Genomic DNA, 20,325 nt, shown 5'->3' with positions numbered 1-20,325 from the left:
TAATGATTATAACTTCAACTACTTCGGACTTCGGTTATAGAGGTAAACGTAGTTTTTTGATTGAGTTAGGACGACGATTTTTTGTTATCATTAAACTGTACTCGACTACCTATGTAATTATCGACAAAACATCACTTCCGGTCGGTAAATACCGAAGAAAAGCTCTCTACAGATTCAAGTTTTGACGATTTTGGATTTCACTGGTTGAGTGGTTGAGGTAAAAGTGGTATTTATAATTTTGTTAGGACATTGATTTTAGGTATTAATTCAACGCCGACGAATAAATATATAATTATCGAGAAAAAAAAAACAAAAATAATCACTTCCGATCGGAATATACTAAGGAAAATGTAGGCAAAGACAAATAACCTCAGTCAGTGAAATCCAAAGTAGTCGGAACTTCTTATCAGTAGAGCTTTTAAAGTGTATTTTCCGACCGAAAGTGATCTTTTATATTTTTTTTCGATAATTATATACACGTCTACAGTTTAATGACACTAAAATAAACGTCGTGACTTAATTCTAAGCAGCCATTTTACGTCTCCAAGACGAATTTGAACGAAGTGGTCGCTAATTTAAACTGTCCAAGTCCAAGTTGGGTCGCTAGGATGGCCTCTGGGCGCTCCTCCTGGTCTGTGGGCAGTATCTGAGCAGTTGAGCTCAATGACTTGCCTGTCAACTGTACAATTTGCTCCTGCAGCAGTCTAGCAGTTGGTCGGTGTGCCACTGACGGCCACAGCTTCATTGAAGAGCCGGGTGAGGGCGGTCAGCTGCGCAGCTATTTCAAGACGGCTTGTAGGCTGCGCTGGGCGGGGGCGGCTGGTTCTGCTGCTGCATCAGCTGCTGGCGCCTCCGTTTGTTTGCGGCAGAGTGGCTGGTGAATGTGGCCACTCTAGTTTCTGCCTGGGAGTCGCCCTGGCCTCTGTGTGACCGGAAGGTCAGCCACAGATGCCGGCGGGCGAGGAAGTCGGTTGGCTGGGTTCTGGGGTTTCCTCCGGCGCTTCTTCTTCTGCGGCATGTCGTCCTCAGCTTCACTCTCCGATACGGAGTCCGCTGTGGTGACTCATCTCGCGCTGGTCGCTTGGGCGGTTGGGCCGTTGATCGCCTCGCCGCTGGTTTGGTAGGCCGGGACTTGCGGCCTAATTGGACAGCTGCCGCTCTGGCCTCCTTGTATGCTGGACACCCACGATAGTTGGCGTTGTGATCGCCGCCACAATTGCAGCAGTGACCCTTCTCCGTCGAGAATTTGGGGCAGTTCATCTTCAGATGATTTTCCCCCCCCAGCGGACACATTTTCTCGGCCTCCCGCAGTTGCCGGAGCCGTGGCCAAAACCTTGGCACCGGTAGCACTGCGGCGGGCCGACCGGCTTCTTGTATACAGTGACGGAGACCCTGACATGGAGCAGGCTTGTCACGTTGTAGATTTGGCAAGCCCGCTTGGTGTCAGGATTCTCTCGCTCACTGTCCCTGGTCAGCGTCATCAGCCAGCTCCTGGTAGGTCTCCTGGCTGTCCGAAGTCGTGCAACCTCGTCGACGGTGAAGCCCTCGTCAGTTAAGACATCGAAGAGCTCCACATCATCGGTGTCGGGCAGTCCGCTGATCACAACCTTAAGCGATCTTTCACGCCCAAGGTTGTGAGTGTAGAAGGGCAGCTTCTTGGAACATAGGTACCGCTGAACTGCCCTGAAGTCCTCCACGATGGTCACTTTCAAGCGATAGTGAGCACCGTGGAATGTTGTCGTCAGGCCGTCCCGCGCCAACTCCTCCAACTTCTTGGCGTGGGTAGGCCAGTCCGGAACACTGTCCAGGAACAGCAAGGGTATCCTGGGCGTAGAAACCGAAGCCGTAGGTTGGTCAGATGTCACAGTAGCAGTGGTGACGTTTGTGGCCTTTAAAAAGGCCCTTTGCTGGAGCAGCGACCTTCTTAGGCGCCGAGCTGGCAGGTGGAGAGCTAGGCCTCTTAGCTGGCTTCCCGGCGCTTCCAAAGGCACGCTGTGCCATCTACTTGAAGATGTCACTCATGTTGTTCCAGTAGTTGTTTACACAACGAGCGCTGGAGGTCGAATGTTCGCCGTGTTACAATTTAGGTTGCTTTGCGACGTCACGTGACCGCGCTCTATAGAAATACCGTGATTACACTACACTATCCGAAAGGCCGAGCCCAAAAGTATCGTTTGATACTTTATGATTTAAACGAAAGGACAGTTATATTTTTAACAACGGTCACTTTAATCAATTAAATCAATCAATTTAATGTTTGTAGACAAGAGTAAATGATAACTCTCCTTTTTTTCTTCTGCTCCATGCTTTATTTTTTAATACGTCTTAAAATTTCGGGGGGGGGGTCCGGACCCCCTGGACCCCCCCCCTTCGCTACGCCACTGCCGCGTTATCTGTCAAGCGGTTCCTGACCAAGTACAGCATCCCAGTGTTAGAACATCCACCTTACTCGCCAGACCTAGCACCATGCGACTTTTATCTTTCCCTAAGGTGAAATCTGCATTAAAAGGTACGAGATCCGTAGAAGCTGTTCAAGAAAAAGCGGCAAGACTCCTGAAAGAGTTGACAAGATGACTTTCAGCATTGTTTCCAACAATGGCAAATTCGCATGAAGCGTTGCAGGGATAGAGAAGGGGTGTATATTGAAGGTGATAATAATTAATTGTGTTTAAAATGAAAATAATTTTTTTTACAATATCATTCCCGTTATTTAATAGCCATACCTCGTATACCATTCTTTGTTTGAAGTTTGTTTTTGACGATAGAAGGATTGTGAAGGAAACAGGACTTTTCCAAACATTTACCATCGTTCAGTGATACAAAAATCAGTAACACTACGTTTCGAGATCTGCAATCTGATCTCTTCTTCAGGTAAATAACTAACCTACCACATAATTTTAAAAAACTCGAAACTTAGTGTTACTGATATTTTGTGTCACTGAACGATGGCAAATGTCCGGAAAAGTCCTGTTTCTTTTTCAATATATACCACTTGTATATATACTTGGTATATGCTCCATTTTCTCCTTCATCAAATAAAGTACGAATAATGCTTTAGTTTCTGAAGAAATGCTCCCATCGCTGTTACTAGTAGAGTAATCGGAGCAATTACGTAATTGCAACTAATTGTCAATATTGTAATAGTGAGTCCAGCACTCTCATATAGCACTGAAATAAACGTTTGTATCAATTAAAACATAAATTAAAGGTAAATTATATAATTTTAAAAATACAGTGAACTAAAATATGTTTCTTTATATTTTGAATTGTAACCTCAGTAAATGATATTTATATCCATTATAGTATGTAGGCTGTATTGCATTGAAATGTGATACACAACAATCGCTTAATGACCTTTCTCTTCTTGTGTGCAGTGAATGTAGTCCGCGTTCATTGATAAAAGTGTTGTTACATTACGCATCTTGCAGTTCCAACGGCTGCCGCTAGAGGCTGCTCTAATCAGTGGTCGTATGGGTCCAAAGTACAATATGTAATGCTTGGCCTGGGTCCCACACTGTGGCTTCATTTTTAAACCAATGTGGGAGAGATGTAAAATTGGAAACAGAGATAATCCGCGTTTGATTTGAAAGGTGCATTATTTATATTTTAAACCAGTTTTGAATTATGAGCAACCAAAATTGATCAACCTTCAACCGTTGTAATTTATCTTAACTGGTAACTGGTTAAAAGTATTTAAAAATTAACTTGCAAAACAAACACACAAAGTCTTTATCTGTTATTCAATACCACTTCCCAAGGGGCACACCGACGGGGGGGGCGAACGGGACCCCTAGGAGCATTTTATTTCAAAATAATCGATCGTTTAATATTCTACTGTCCATCTAAAATAACATGTATGTTGGAACTTTGAAATCAATCATAATTAAATGTATAAATTCTAGTAATACTTACTTACGGTACTTCCAGTGACCGAGTGCAAAATGTACTCGTACTGATTTAGAATCAAACGTGTACTCTTAAAATGCTCCAGTTAACATACTGTTACTGCTAAACGAGTACGAGTACTTTGTACCAGGAACGGCGGTAAACGTATAAAGTATCTGTAACAGCAACCTATACCGGGTACTTTCAATTTGCGGTAACTTGTACTCTCGGGACAGACGAGTACTCGGTACAAAGTATCTGTTGTACTAGTACCGACGTGATCAGTGACGTGAACACACTCATGGGTTGAGTGAGTTTCAGAGCTCTGAGCAGTTCTGTACTGTGTTAGTTTGCTGTCATTTGTTGTCACTACGAGGGAACACCGCCCTGAGCAGTCTAGTGATTTGCTCGTTAACACGAACAGTTGCCGGTTACGGTAATGTAACAAAACCTATTCAGTTTTAAGCTGTATTAAAAATTAAACTTTTTAAATAGTTATTTTCAAAATTACACACTCAAGATAATGACTATGAGCTAAATAAGTGACCAATGCCGTATTTTGTGGACAATCAGGTCAAGATAAAAGGTAAGATGGTAATTTAATAACAACTCTATTGTCATACTAAAATTCTACAACTACATAATCAAATAAACATTTGACCTTTATCAGATCAAAAGTATCCGAGTTAGGAATTTTCATAGTTGCAGTTTAGTTGAAAAGCGCCAAAAGCCACAACTTTTTTGAAATATTGATAAAAACTGTTTCTTTGTTACGATATAAAAACTGGAAATTAAACAGGTTTATATGTATAAAACGCAAAAGTAAACAACCTATATTTTAAAATAACTCCTGTTAATGTAGCTCTATTACTTAGTTGGTAGTCAACCTTTAAACTAGGATATCTATACTTTTTGATCCGAGGGTAGACATCAAGATTTAGCTTTAATCTTGATTTGTGATTTAAACTTAACTATTTTTTCGTTAAGTTGTTAATACAGGGTGGCGCAGAGAAACGGGAAAAATTTTGAAGTTGTTGTTGGTACACCTGTAAGTCTCGTAGGAGTGGGGGACAGAAGTCATGAAGTCCTCCTCCGTAGACTAATGGTTATAGTCTCGGCTCTCTAACCGAGAGATCACGGGTTCAAATCCCGGGGAGGTCCAATCAGGCATAGACACGATTCATAGTGTACTTTGTAAATAAAAATACTTAGACACGATTGATAGTGTACTTTGTAAATCAAAAATACCAGTGTAATAAAATATCAGTGTACAACGAAGCCAGCATAGCTTAAAGCTGAGGCTTAAAAAAGAAAAAAAAAAAAAAAAAAAAAAAAGAAGTCATGACGCCAAGTAGTAACGGTCATTTAATTTAGATGGAACAGTGGAGTGGTGCGGAGCGTGCCGTTGCCGTGAGAGCATATAACAAAAATGGTGACAGTGTAACAGCTGCACAAGTGTTCCGACGCCATAATGATATTTCTCCCCGCGGTCGAGATCCTTCTTCACATGCCATATCGTCATGGGTTCGGAATTTTGAAGAGACTGGTTCGGCCTTAAAGAAAAAACCTACTGGGCGTATAGTGACTGTTCGAACCTCAGAAAATGTTGATGTAGTGCAAGTCACAGTGTAAAGGAGTCTGCGTCGTTCTGTACGAAAAATCGCCTCATCATTGCGACTTGAGCATCGGAGTGTGCAAAGAATATTGCACGGCCTGCAGTTTCATCCTTACAAGCTTCAGATTGTTCAAGCTCAAAAACCAATTGACAGTGAATTACGCTTACTATTTTGTGAACAGCTACTGACTAAAATCAATGAGGACGAAAATTTCCTTGAAAATCTTTGGATGTCTCATGAGGCCCACTTTCATAAATGGGCATGTCAATAATCAGAAACATGCGTTACTGGGCTCGCAGAAATCCCGATGAACTTCATCAACGTCCGTTACACAGCCTTAAAGTTACTTTATGGTGTGCAGTGTCTTGTCGAGGGATAATTGGACCTTACTTCTTTGAGGATGGTAATGGTTCCACTGTAACTGTCACATCTGAACGTTGTATTCATATGCTGGAGACATTTTTGCGCCACGGCGTAATGCTTTTTCAGATATTGACATTTCAACAGGATGGAGCCACCTCACACACTGCCAATCTGTCAATGACAGCACTGAGGCGTTTGTTTGGGGAGCGCATAATTTCAAGGACCCTAACGTCACTTGGCCTCCACGGTCTCCAGACCTCTCAGTATGCGATTTCTTTCTATGGGGACATCTAAAGAGCGTTGTATACCAGACTAGGCCAAGAAATCTTTTTGAGCTCAAGACTCAGATTGAAGAACACGTCGCCAACATCCCAGAGAACTCATTGCGTCGGACTATGATAAGTTTTCGTAATCGATTGAATGAATTTGTTAGGCGCAATGGACAGCACAACTGATGTTATTTTTAACTTTATTGTTATTTCTAACATTTCTCATGTAATTTCCACTCTTGCCTAACACATTTTAAGCATTAAAAACTTGTTTGTACAATTCATTGATTTATTATGATTGTCTAAAAATTTCCCGTTTCTCTGCGCCACCCTGTATTATGATTAAATTTTGTTTTAGTTAAATACACTTCATATAAACTGTGTCTGTTGCAGAAGTTTTTAATGATCCCTGTATAAGCTTCCTGGTGATAGAGTGGTTTTATTGTAAACTCTGACCTTATTTTTTCCCTCCTTTATTAGTTCAGAAGTACTATAAAATAACGATTTCAGGGCCTGCATTTTTAAAATTTCCCTCCTGGGGGAGGGCCCTCGGACCCCCTACTAATCTGGGGGGTTACCATACCTCCAACTCCATGGTGTTCCAGACAACCCCAGAGAAAATTTTCTGGGTGCGCCACTGCCTCTCCCAATCATATCGTGTATTAAATAAAGCAACTACATGGGTTGTTTATGTGTCCAAGCATGAGTACAAACACATTTTATCTAAACAAGTGTGTCTGAAATGAGAATGTGATCTTATTCAGTTATAAAGCCAAATGTAGCAAATGCAATGCACTGATTGATATTTTTTCATAATAACTATTAAAGCATAGTTATTGTTTATTCCATTTATTATTCCTTTAATTGCAAGTCCAACATTGTCCATATCTTAATGTTTTCATTTTTTTCTGAGTATTAACTTAATGTGCTTTATAAATTTAATTTATTAATTGCCTTAGGTAATTCAAATTCTGTTTCTGAAAGTAAGTTGTTTTGATTATCTGATTCAAATTGATTATCTGATTTGTATTACTGACAGACAAAATATTAGTCAGCCAATTTCGAGACTCTGCTCATTTGCAAAATTTATCCTTTTACAGAAGAAGGGGTTTAATCAGTGAAGAAATAAATACTTAAGAAATAAAGAGATTGTTAAAAATACAAACAGTTACTAAGATAGTACTTACTAATACGACAGATCACATCTTATCTTCGTCTGTCAATGGGTTTTATAGAATCAATCAGTTTAGAAAGACAGTTGTATTAATTTTTATTAATTATTTTATAATCAGTTACAGTACTTAAAATGTTGTGAAATACTCACAACACATTGTGACTCAATTTAAACTTTATTCATCAAGTGTGGATTATTGAATGAGGGGTAAGACACCCCTTGAGGCAACTTCCTGTCTGAGAATATGAGTGTAGCAGTTTGTCTTGCAATATGAGAAAATGTGCAAAGACAAATAAAGAAGTAAGTTGTAAAGGAGGGAGGGCAATTAGTAAGACTAAAGGCAAGCAAGTGGAGTAAACAATCACCCTTAATACTTGCTCACTCCACCCTCGCTTTTGGGATCAAGCGTGTAAGCTGAAGTTTGTAGGGTGCTTAGGCTAAGTGCGGAAAATATTTTAAATTACACCAAGACAAAAAGTATAACAAAACGGTTATTAAAAAATTATTAACTGTTTAAGAAAAGAAAGACACAGAAAATTAGCTCATTCCATTAATAAATTATTATAAAAATATTCAGATTGTTTATTTTGAGATTAGTTACATATATAAAAATAGAAATTTCTCTAATTACGTTTAAAAAAATGTGTTCTAATTTATTTTGTATTAAATAAATAATCAATTTTAAATTATTATGATAGAGGCTATTTTGGTTGCTCTCAGTCCTTATTAAAGTAGAGCTTATGATAAATAAATAAATAGTCCAGGAGCTGAAGGCCAATTTGCACTATATAAGGACACAAAATAGTTTTCTCTAGACTGATAAGGGAATTCTTTTATGAAAGAAATCAATGTAAGGTTGCCAATTTTTGTGGATGTCGAAATTAGAGGGTATTGAAAGCTTTGATACAGTTAAAACCAGACCATCTGACACTCGATTACGTTATACCACCATTAGACAGCTAGATAAAGACTTAAAGTCACTACTTTAATGGTCTGTATATGATAACCTGATGCTCATTTAACATTTGTTTATGTACCTGGCAGACAGCTTTAAATATGTACAGTTAAAAAATATAATCTGAGAAAAAATTATTACTTAATATTTTTAACCATTTTGATACCATCCCATTTTGACCAAAACAACTGCTGCTGACGACGATCAGTTTCTTTCAGGAAATTATTTTAATCCATTTCAAGAAAAGCCAGGTTGTGTGTTTATATAGTGCAAATTAGTTCTCAGGAACTATAAATAGAACTATAGTTCCTGGACTATAAAGATGTATGTAATTTTGTTTCATTCGTTGACAAAAACACTCTGGGACCCACGTGAAGACTCCTAATAATAATGGTGTTTTTTACATACAGTAGAGTTACATAGATGTGTGAGGCTGAAAGTTCTATAGCAATACTGGACTTGCCTAACTATCAGTAGTTCATTAAAATGTAGAATAAAACCACTCAAAGCCAATTCTGAGATAAATTGCCCAAGGAAGTGTATTTTGTTGAACAGTTCATGGTTGTTGAACATGAACAGTTCATGGTTAGTGATGAAAAACAAATTTAGTTTTAATAGCATAAATAGTTCGGTCAATTATTTCTACAGGAAATGTAATTATTCAAGTAACTTTGATAAGACAAGTAAATTTCTAAGCATTACAACTCCAAAGTTGTATGGTATATAAAAGTTTAGAAAAGGTCTGTTGTAAATATTAGAACTGACAACTTATCCCATTAATTTAGAACACAACCAAGTTTACTTTTAAAGTTAGACTCAGTTGTTCCAGGAAAACAATGAAGTCTTGTCAAAGCTTTCAGAGTTTCATGACATTTGTTAACTTTCTAAAATTTAATTTTGCTTGACATTTGCAAAGAGTTAATATTGCATTCATTGTCTGACAGTGTTTCAAGAAAAGTATTTAATCCTTTACGATATTTTAGAAGTGTTTACGAATAGATAGGGGTTTATTATATAATATTGAACCCATTATTCTTTAAATAATAATGAATAAATAGGGTTATTGTTTTATAGTGATTCCATTGCTCTTAAGCTATAAATCTCAAGAAAACCTTAAAAACAAAATACGTTATTTCCAATCTCCACATCATTAAATCTTTTCCATAAACTATTTGAACCAATTTGAAGTTTTTAAAATTTATGTCTCAAAAGAAACCAGGCATTTAAAGATATTTATATCTACTTTAATAGGTACAAAATTTTATACCTTTTAATTCTTTTTTTGTAGGTGAATTTCATAACACAGTGCAATTCAAAGTTTTTATTTTGTGTCCTTTTTATTTATGACATCTTCTGAGAAATCTCTGAACACAATGTTATACTTTAATTATGTACAAGAAGCCTTAAGTCACAGATTTGCCTAAATTTCCTCAAATTTTAATTATAATTTCTATTTAATACGTTTCAGTTAAAACATGCCATTGTGTCTTAGGTTTGTGCATAGCCATTTCAATAGTGCAATAGCCAATTCACTAATGCTCAGCCAACCACTCTCTTGGTTACACAAGGTTTTAAACACATCCAGGTTAGTTTTAAGGGAAATGAGTGTTTTTTTTTACACACAATTTTTAATTAATAGTACTTTTAATTTTTTAGAATTATTTAAATGTGCTTTTATTTGAATTTTTCATTAATTGTTTGGTGCATTCCTGACAACACATAGGTGTGTATTTTTAAAAGTTCTTTACATTCCATAAAAAAACTGTAAAAACTGAGAAAAATGTAAACTAGTTCATGTTTGAGTATAACATAACTATAAATGCCTACTTTATCATATTTTATTTACGTATCTTTTTAACAATATAGGTATAAGAGTTAAATTTCCCAAATGTATGTTTATCTTTGTATTAGAAAGATTCATTAAAAATAAATTTTAAATTATTTTTCATTTCTTCTCTTTAAACATTTAAATTACTATGCAAATAATGCGGAAGATATTGAAAAATAATTGTGATCTGAGGAGGTGTGGCCAGTGTTGCTGGCCTTTCGAGCACAAAGGGTTAAAGTAATAAAAATGTGTCTAATGTACATTATCTACCAATTGCAAAATTATCATGTTTGTTTGGTTGTTGTTCAAAGATAGAATGCTTATGATTAAATAAATAGAGGGGTTCAAAAGTGCACCAGAGGTGGGGAAAAATAAATATACTTGATTGTTAAGTTTTTATTAATGTTACAAAACATATATTTACAATAAATATACTTAATAGTATTGTCTTCAGTCTTTGCACAGGTCATTAAAAAAAGTCCTTCATATCTACAACTCGAGACTTAATTTCAGGAGAATTGTCTTTATTTAATTCTTCTAAATGCTGTTTAAATATTGTCTCCAATACTGTCAGTTCCACTGTTTCATTTAACTCTGGAAACAAAAGAAAAATACAGAAAAACTCCAAATTAATATGAAAAAAGAAAAGTCATTTTAAAGTCAAAATCAACACTAATCAAAATACATGCTACAAAGTACGTATTCAAGCTTGTGAAAAGTAAACCATACATTATTAATAATACAATTATTACCACACTACAGTCACATTTATCCAGTCTTCAAACATTTATCTGACATGACAGAATGAAAGCACTGAGTTTTTTCAAAATATTACTATAAAAGTTGAAAAATTTATCAGTTGGAGAAATATGTATCTATACAGTACTTAGACGATACTGTACTCTATACATTTTACTCTAATGTACAGTGTACACTACCTCATAAAATAGTGTACGTACATTGTAGCTGATCAGATTTTTTTAGATATCAGTATGAACCGGAAGCTAATTTAAATGATGGTCCGCATTATCCGAAGTAGGATTAAGCCATTATCTTCGGATAATTGCATCCTTAGTGTATTATGTGACTAAACCTGCTGTTATTGTACTTACTTTTACAGTTTTCTTGCGAGAAGCAGAAGTACATTCAGTGCCTCTTTTTCTGAGTTGGGTATGTTTTGAAATTCCTGAAACCGTGGACCATAAAGATTAAAACCCATATTTAGCTAATCAACAATCCAATTAAATATTTAAAATTCATCATTATTAACTCACAAGGCATAGCAAAGGAATGCACAAAAGATATTGATTTATGATCATTGGAAAGCAAACTGGAATTTGTATCACATTTTACAATAACCAGAATTATTCTCTATGCATTGTTTTCGTTTGTTGCCATATAACACCTTTACAGGCATACATCTTTTTCAAAAAAATTGTTATTTCAAAAAGAATTTAACAAAGTGGAAAACCAAGGAAAAGAAAATTAAAGTGAACTTTAGCAACAACAAAGGTTTAAAAAATATTCTAAATGTACATTAATATCCAAGTCAAATTTTCATCGGAACTGTGCAAAAGACTGTCATCAACTACTTAGGGATAAAACGGGCCTTGGAGTCTTTTAAGCCGTTCAAATCACCAGGTACCGATGGCATTTTTCCCGCTTTACTGCAGGGGAGTGGGGACTTGGTGATACCCCTGCTCCTACGACTGTTTAGAACTAGTCTAGCGACAGGAGTCATACCCTCATCTTGGAGGACCTCTAGGGTTATATTTATCCCGAAGCCAGGCAAACCCTCCTATGAGGTTGCAAAGGCTTGTAGACCAATAAGCCTAACATCCTTCTTTGTCAAGACCATGGAGAAGGTTCTGGATAGGCATTTAAGGGACACAGTCCTCATCAATCGTCCCTTACATCCAAATCAACATGCCTATCAGAAAGGTAAATCTTGTGAAACAGCCCTACACTGTCTGGTTGGCAAGATTGAGCAAGCTATTGAACAAAAGGAAATAGCTTTAGCAGTGTTCCTGGACATAGAAGGAGCTTTTGATAATACGAGTACTCACTCTAAGTTACACTAATAGTGTCTAAGCTTACATCCAGGGGTACGGAGAAAACTTGTTAGTTGGATAAGTAACATGCTTAAGAGCAGAAGAGCACAAGCATCTCTGTGCGGAATCACAAGAGAGGTCAAAACGCAGCGAGGATGTCCACACGGAGGTGTATTATCACCAAGCCTGTGGAACATAGTTGTGGATGACTTACTCTGGACTCTGAATGAACAGGGTATGTATGCTCAAGGCTATGCAGATGATGTTGTTATACTCATAAGAGGTAAGCATATGCGTAACGTGTCTGGAAATGATGCAGAGAGCACTGGCCATTGTGGAGCGATGGTGTGACGAAGAAGGACTTGTAGTAAATCCTTCGAAGACCGTCATGATACCATTTACAAGAAGAAGGAAACTGGAAATCACACAGCCAGTCCTATGTGGGGGCCAGATACAGTTAAGCAGGGAGTTCAAAACTGTTATCTAGGTGTCAAACTGGATGATAAACTCACCTGGAATTGTCATCTGGAATACATAATCAGACGATCTCAGACTACATTGATGATGGTGAGACGTGCAGTAGGATGCACATGGGGGCTTAGACCCGACATGTCACACTGGCTGTACACCAGAGTCATTAGGCCAATGATGGTGTATGGCTCAGTGGTATGGTGGCCAAAAGTCCAACAGGTGACTGCCGCAAAAAACTGTCAAAGGTACAGCGGTTGGCATGCTTGGGGACAACGGGTGCCATGAGAGGAACACCAACCGCTGCTATGGAAGTAGTGCTAAATCTCCCACCCCTAGACATATTCGTCATAGGAGAGGCTAGGATGGCTGCCTACAAGACTGAAGTTGCAATGGGAACTGGCATTATCACCATGCTAGTAAGCACTCCAAGATCGTTGACATTCTCAAACTGGATATTCTAGAAATGATGTCTGACAGAATGGCAAAGGTTACGGACTGGGAAAACCATTTCAAGTCAACATTGTTGAGAGGAAGGAATGGTCAAAAGGTGAGCCTGACTACATGAAGAAGGCTCTAACCTGGTACACGGACGGGTCAAAGACTCTGAAGGGTACTGGGGCAGGGGTCTGGGGAGCCAGACCGAGGGTTAACTTAAGCTTTAGCCTAGGTAAACTGGCAACTGTCTTTCAGGCTGAAGTTACAGCCCTTGCAGAATGTGCAAGAGTTAATGTGGAAAGGGGCTACAAAGGTAAAAACATCTACATTAACTCGGACAGCAGGGCTGCTCTGCAGGCCTTGGCCAACCATGACTGTAAATTCGAAGGCAGTCTGGGAATATGCCATAAGGTCTTGAAATTGCTGGCGAAAACCAATAAAGTTATTCTAACTTGGGTGCCTGGACATAGAGGAATCACAGGAAATGAAGGGGCAGACGGTTGCGCTAACTTGGGAGCCAACCGTCTTCTTACCGGTCCTGAACTAACGTGTGGGGTCTCATATAACTTAGCACGTAGATCAGTTACCAAGTGGATGGCTAACAAACACCTACAAACATTGGAGAAACACTGAGGGGAATGTACAGGCAAAGCGGATGCTCAAAGGACCATCAAGGAACATTGCAGCAGATGCCCTTAGAATGAGTAGAACGGAGATCAGAAAGGTGACTGGTTTTATTACAGGTCATTGGATATTCCGAAGTCACCTGAACAGAATAGGTATTCCAGTTCAGGAAACACTGTGCAGGAAATGTGGCGAGGCTGACGAAACAGCCAAGCACGTCATATTTGAATGTCCGGCATTACAGAGCAAAACGCTCAAGATCCCTAGGTGTTCTTATGCATACGGAAGAGGGGTTGGAACAGGAAAGCATTGTTCAGAAGATCTCATGGTTTTGTAAAGGCCTGGGATTTGATACAGCTTAAACCTGGGAGAGGGTGCACAATAAGCCGGATGGCTGAGAGGCAACTACCAGGCCTAGGAAACCTGGCCCTCTGTTAAAAAAAAAAAAAAAAAAAAAAAAAAAAAAAAATTTCATCAGTGCTTTAAAGTTAATGGCATCTAAGAGCCAATGAGGAAAGAGACTGCCTACAACACAAAGTAATTATACACTGTTGCCCAACTATTGTATAGCCATAAAAGTACGGTTAGAAATTATGCCTGCCAACTGTTGCACATTAACAAGTTCTTCTGATAGAGGAGCAGTTTACCTTGGAAGAAGTATTGTTATTGGTGGTGAAAGCATGTGTCAATATTTTTGCTGTACACAGTTATGTGGGCAGAAATACGGTTTTCAGGATTATGCACCTTGCGGTCATGTCTGTAATTTTTCATGCATAACAAGACGTTTACAGAGTTTAGGCCTGTCTATTGGAAGGAAGTGTTTGTATTGTAATTTATAAATTACATTTCTGAAGTTACATATATGACTGAAAAGTATTCTCTATTTTAAGGAGGTGATGGGACTAGTGAAATTAGAAGCTGGTGAATGAATAGTGTAGGGATTTTGTGGCAGAGACTCAAACCACATTTCCTTAAAATTCCAAAACTGTGTTATAGTGTGTAAATGATAAAATATTATGTATAATATGTACGGGAAGAAAGATCATTACATTTTTATATTTGGGTTGAAGATTTACTTTATAAGACAGCTTTACTACACAAATTTTATTGCGTGAAGTACATTGTGAATTCCAGCTGCTTATAATAATTTGTTACTCTATTAAATATAACTCTCACAACACAATACTAACCTAATGCATACTTCATCGCTGGCACAAACTTGTCGATTATGTTCCTGAGGGCAACTCTATCACTGTCCGGGAGCTCCGTTTTGTCCCAGAATGAGAGCTTCTCGAAGTAGTTGAACACTGCCATCATGATCCTTGACCTGGACCGAGCGAGTGTTGTTTTTCCAGACAGGACACTCCGCACTGCGCTACCACTTGCTCTCGGAACTCCACTGCAACACATTACTCAATGCAGAGTTCACAATACATTCACAGAAAAATAAGAAAATTCTGTGAAATATGGTAAGGTAGAGACTTTTGTTTCACCATTAAGTAAATTCTGTAGCATTTGCATGTGTGAACGCTTTAACAGACTTTAACTTAGAAAACAAATCAACTTCAGTAATTATTAATAAACCTCTTTAAAGCCAAATAACAATTTACTTTAAATTCTAATAAATCCAGAAATTATATTTCAACTTATATTAAAAGAGCTGAACTCAAAACTCAAAGTAGAAAATTGTATACACTCTTAAAAACATAAAACTTTATGACTCAGTTAAAAGTAACAACATGAAATGTTGTTGTTTAATGTGAATTTAATACTTTTAAATTTGAACTCAGGCACGATATTCTTTGTAATGTAAATCATCAGATTACAGAGTACTAAAAATATACTTTTCATAGACAGAGTTTTATATGTCTGTTAGTACATTCTTAGAGACAGTTTATTCAAAACAAATTATAGACATTTTTAAGAGGATTTTTTCATTGAAATAAAATCACAAATAATAAAAAAAAATAATCAAAATTAAACTGCCTTCAATAATCTCTCATATCCAAGATGTGGGTGTTCCCTAACGAGTTAAAAAATCGTACAAATTGAATCACAACCTGAGTTCACATTTGATCATGTTAACCCTTACATGGCCAGAACCAATGATGTGTACTTCTAAATTCTACAGATCACAAAGATAGGTGTTGGATTAAATAATTAAAGTAACAACTCACCTTTGTGTCACTTCATTTCGAGGCCAGGCCTTCCCCAAAGTGGAAAAGGCTATCTCTCTCAGATTCAACAGTTCTTCTCTCCGTTTACTGGTCTCCTCTTGTTTTTCATCTTCTTCATTGTCAACCTCCTAGAAAATTAAGGATATGATTTAAATTAAAATACATTGGTAATGCCCCCTTTGAATTCAAAAACGAAATTGCAATTTCATAGATAAATACTCTATCATCAGATAACAGTATAAAATTGACTCTGCCAAAATGTGGCTTTGTTTTTTTGTATTTAAAAATTGCATAACACAACAAAAAAACTCAGTTCTTGCAAACGAATTAGAACTAAGCAGGCCTAAAAGTACATGACAACTGCAAACCAGCGATTTTATTGAAAGTGTATTCTTAATTTCTCAACCACTACTAAAATCGATTCTAACATATAGTATTTAAAATTTTGGATATAATTCACTCTATATCCTTTGATTGGACTATCAAAATGTCATACAAATACATTATTAAAACAAACTTTAGAACTTTTAGGGACAACTCCAAAAAAAAAAAAAAAACTCTAACTTGAGTCTTTATACAATAAAGCTCAGATTAGCTTGAACAAAAATATTCTGTGTTAGTTTCTAAGGATTATAAGTCCAAAATCATGACTATCATCTAGGTGTTCCGGTTCACACTGTTTTAAGATTTTAATTTTTATAAGAATATTTTGAAACATGTGATTCAGAAAACTTAGATGATAAAAGAAGTTCATTTTCGCACACCTAAATGATAAAACAAACATTTTTTAAATTCAATCCCATGAATTGGTTGAATTTGGTGTTTTCCATTACATCTAATTTAATAACTTACTAGTGCATTTGTCACTATTAAAATGTATGACAACAGAGGAGAAAAATCCTTTACCAAGAACATACATGCCAGGAGGAGTAATGGATAAGATTTGCCTACAAATTCAAAGGACTCAGGATTGCCTATTGTCTACCAACCCCTATAGGGCAAATTATTATAAGTAATAAATTAAAATTATCAGCAGCCTTTAATCCACTTCTGTTCATCCCTATTTCTCCACATTTCCACTACTTTATACACCAAAAAACACTACTTTCCATTAACTCTGCTAGCAAATGAAAACACATGATTCCTTACCTTTGTAAGGAATCTCCTGAACGATGTTGTACACTTGCCGGAACCTGTCTACTTCAAGAGCTTCTAGAACCTCCCCTAGAGCTGCTAGAGCGCTGCTCTTGTACAGAGACTTTCTCTTTGCCACATTCCCTCAAGATGGCGTCAACTATTGTCTCAGCACTTGGTGACCCTTTTAAACTCCTGAAAAATATTCAAACTAATCAGACCCACAAAACTAAATAGACATACCAGGTACCACAACGATACAGCATTTTATAGGAAAGGGTAATAAATACTGTTTTGTAATTAGTGAATGTGAGTAACTTATTTGAATTCACGTTGGGATCGGACCAGAATCTTTGTTGGGTTTATTGTATTTCCTTCCCTCAAAATTCGGGAATAAAACTGGGAGGTATATTCTTTCTACCTTTTAACTTTCAAAATGTTAATTTTTACTAAAATACTGTATTACAGTCACTAATTTCTTAGCCAATATATAAAGTAAATGTTTTTATGGCTTCAAATCCCAATTTTGATGATAATCACGAAAATACAGTACAAATAATTATGAAACTGATAAAAATTGGTTAACTACATATAAGGGTTTTCTTTTGGGTTTTAAAATTACTTGCTGAATCACCATTCAAAGCTTGATTATCCATGTATGGGACACCCTGTATTCAGTTGGCTGACTTTAAATCAGGACAATATCAATTTTTTGGATCAAAACACTCAGACAGAATAGTCAAATCAAACTTGGTTTTATAAATGGTGATAAGAAAAACATACAGTACAATTTCATTGTTGAAACGAATTTGAATCAAATTAAAAATCCTAAAACCTGTGATCTCTTGCCCAATCTTTTCTATGAATGACTATGTTACCACTGTTACCAACTTTTACTTCAAAGTTAAACTCACTTGGAATGTTTTACAGAGAGAGCCAAGAGCCGCCAGAAGCTGCTCCTTGCCATCCCACGTGCGTCCCGCCAGTCCCGACACAAGCAGTGTTACCAACACATCCCTTCTGTCTGCCTCTAAGGAGCCACCAAGCTTGCTGGCCAGTGTCCTCAATAGACCTGGCTGCCTAATTCCCACACAAATATTTCGATAAAATATAAAGGTTAATTTGTTAATACAGTTCTTCCATTAAATAAATTATGTTTTGTTCAATGTTTCACACATTTTGCTTCTAATCAGTAAGAGTAATTTAAAAAAACGTTCTTGAGCGCCTTGATCTGTAAACTGTTACCTGAGCTTTGACATGCCACGAAGGAGATTCCATGACACTGGACTGCAGAGCCATGACCTGGTCCCAGGTGCCGCCGTGAGGGCCGCCTCTGTGCCAGGACTCACTTCGTGCCAAACATCTTGCCACAACTCCCAGTTGGACACACTTACTGGATCTAACACACAATCATCAGACTAAACATTCAGACCGTGTGTAACCAAGCCAAAAGGAATATAACATAATATACACTACTTGTGAACTGTTATGATAACGCTGTTTACTGTCCATAGGCAAGAAATCTCCTCACTTTTTACTTGACTTCTTGAAAGTCGGTTTATGGTTAGTAATTTACAGTGTAACATTTCTGAACTTATATTAAATCCTAGCCAAAATTTTTAAATCAGAATCAAAAAGTTGAGTTAACTTAGATGTAGTTACTAGTAAAAAAGAGATTCAAAAAAATTCTAACTATTAAGGACATTGACTTGGAAAATACGTAGCTACTACGATTACTACGATCAATGTCATTGTAAACAATCAGAATCAATCTTACTAAAAAATTACAATAAATGCAAAAAACTGCAATAAAAGTCTTTAATTCAATACTTTCTAAGATTTTTCTATATCTAAAGAGTAAATATACTTCATAATATCAATTACTCAACAAAGCGAATCAACTAAATTTTATTTATATTTTAGATATATTTTTCTAATATACTGGTATTAAGTTACAATTGAATTTTAAGCAAATATTAAAATCACCATTTTAAGTGTGTGTGTGTATGGTAGGCTGATGCTGCATTAACATTTATTAACGTGTTTGGCAGTTGATTTTAAGTGTGTCACACTAAGAAAATATGATCTGAAATTAAAATTATCATTTTATATTTTTTAACCCTTTTGATAACCTTTCCAATTTTGACCTCCACCAAAACTATTGCAGCTAATGGGTCAATTTCATTCTTAGGGGAAATTGTTTTATGGATTTCAAGTGGTTTTACTTGTTGTGTGGCGTGCTTATTTGGACCACCATCTTTACTTAGTTTGTGTGAGAGGATAAGAACTATGGTACTCAGTAGATAATGTATGTTTCTTGTAACAATTATGTATTAAATGCTTCACATTCATGAAGGATAAGTATGAGTGCTTTAAAGTTAGCATTCACAAGTGGCAATTTACAGTACAAAATCAGTTCAATTTAGCTGAAAAACCTAACAACTTTTATGTGTGTTTCTGACACTACTGTATAAGTTGCTACTACTGGTACCAGTATCTGAGCTTTCTTTCAGAACAATCTGGATATTGTCAATGTGTTTATAGATAAGAAATTTTATACTTAGTTTTATACTTGAGTCTACAGATAACAAGTTTAAATGATGTGATCCAATGTAGAAAGACTCACTAAGGAGAACATTGAATTGAAGACCTTGTTTGTGAATGTACCATAATCTATAAAGAAAAAAAAGCATTGCTGAAATGTAATCATTGTTCTAGAAGGTCTTTTATAAATTGTTCACAATGCTGATGGAACCGCTGAGAACCAAGGATTGTTGAATACACTGGTTGAACTTTTTTTAGACATGAAATCAAGTCTCTGAACCAACCGAGTGCTGGGAATTTATTTGCTTCTTATAGCCTTGTACCAGAAAAAGTATATTTTATAAGATATATTAGTAATATATGGGAATACAAGTCAAACACATATAAAAAGCTGTACGTAGCACTTAAATACTAATCCTTATACAGCAATTCTAGTAGTCTGCTTTGAACTTGCTTCAAATAATTTGAGGAAAAAGGAATAAACTCAGGATTATATAATTGTAATCAAGTTTATGTTAATCTATACCAAAAAGACACATCACAAAATATTAATGAACCAAACAGCTGAAACTCACCCATCTTTATTTTTTGCAGTGTGCATTGCGAAGAACACCAAAGGAATAACTAGATCTGACCGGACTTCACAACGTCCTGATTGTGTCTGGCCATTGCTTGTAACGTCAAACCTACGGCTGTTGCGAATTGATTCATCTGAAAAACAAAATTCAATACGGTTATGGATACATAATTTAAAATTTAGGTTATATCCTTATTATAAAAATTCATAATTTTGTTTTAG

The 20,325-nt window shown here is 36.6% G+C and overlaps 1 protein-coding gene across 1 annotated transcript; it reads right to left on the bottom strand.

Moving 5' to 3' along the window:
- Positions 1 to 15,845: 15,845 nt before the first annotated feature.
- LOC124373406 (proteasome-associated protein ECM29 homolog) lies at positions 15,846 to 20,235 on the bottom strand. Its single transcript, XM_046831779.1, has 5 exons — positions 20,103 to 20,235; positions 18,228 to 18,381; positions 17,897 to 18,062; positions 16,998 to 17,177; positions 15,846 to 15,976 (listed from the first exon to the last, which is right to left on the bottom strand). Exons 1-4 carry the CDS (start codon positions 20,125 to 20,127, stop codon positions 17,151 to 17,153), a joined length of 372 nt encoding a protein of 123 aa, XP_046687735.1. The 5' UTR covers positions 20,128 to 20,235; the 3' UTR covers positions 15,846 to 15,976; positions 16,998 to 17,150.
- Between the last annotated feature and the right edge of the window lie 90 nt (positions 20,236 to 20,325).

Source organism: Homalodisca vitripennis, unplaced genomic scaffold (assembly GCF_021130785.1).
Source record: "Homalodisca vitripennis isolate AUS2020 unplaced genomic scaffold, UT_GWSS_2.1 ScUCBcl_5488;HRSCAF=12225, whole genome shotgun sequence".
Classification (NCBI taxonomy): Eukaryota; Metazoa; Arthropoda; class Insecta; order Hemiptera; family Cicadellidae; genus Homalodisca; species Homalodisca vitripennis.
The sequence above is the reverse complement of the archived record's forward strand: the minus strand, read 5'-3'. Positions and strand labels throughout refer to the sequence as shown.

What these genes read in the sequence shown, in the direction of transcription:
- LOC124373406 (XM_046831779.1), bottom strand. Translation starts at nt 20,127, where the DNA reads ATGCACACTGCAAAAAATAAAGATG. An exon ending in CACTGCAAAAAATAAAGATG is followed by an intron (nt 18,382 to 20,102) that starts GGTGAGTTTCAG and finishes ATTGTGTGTTAG; the next exon opens with ATCCAGTAAGTGTGTCCAAC. An exon ending in CTCTCTGTAAAACATTCCAA is followed by an intron (nt 17,178 to 17,896) that starts GTGAGTTTAACT and finishes AATATTTTTCAG; the next exon opens with GAGTTTAAAAGGGTCACCAA.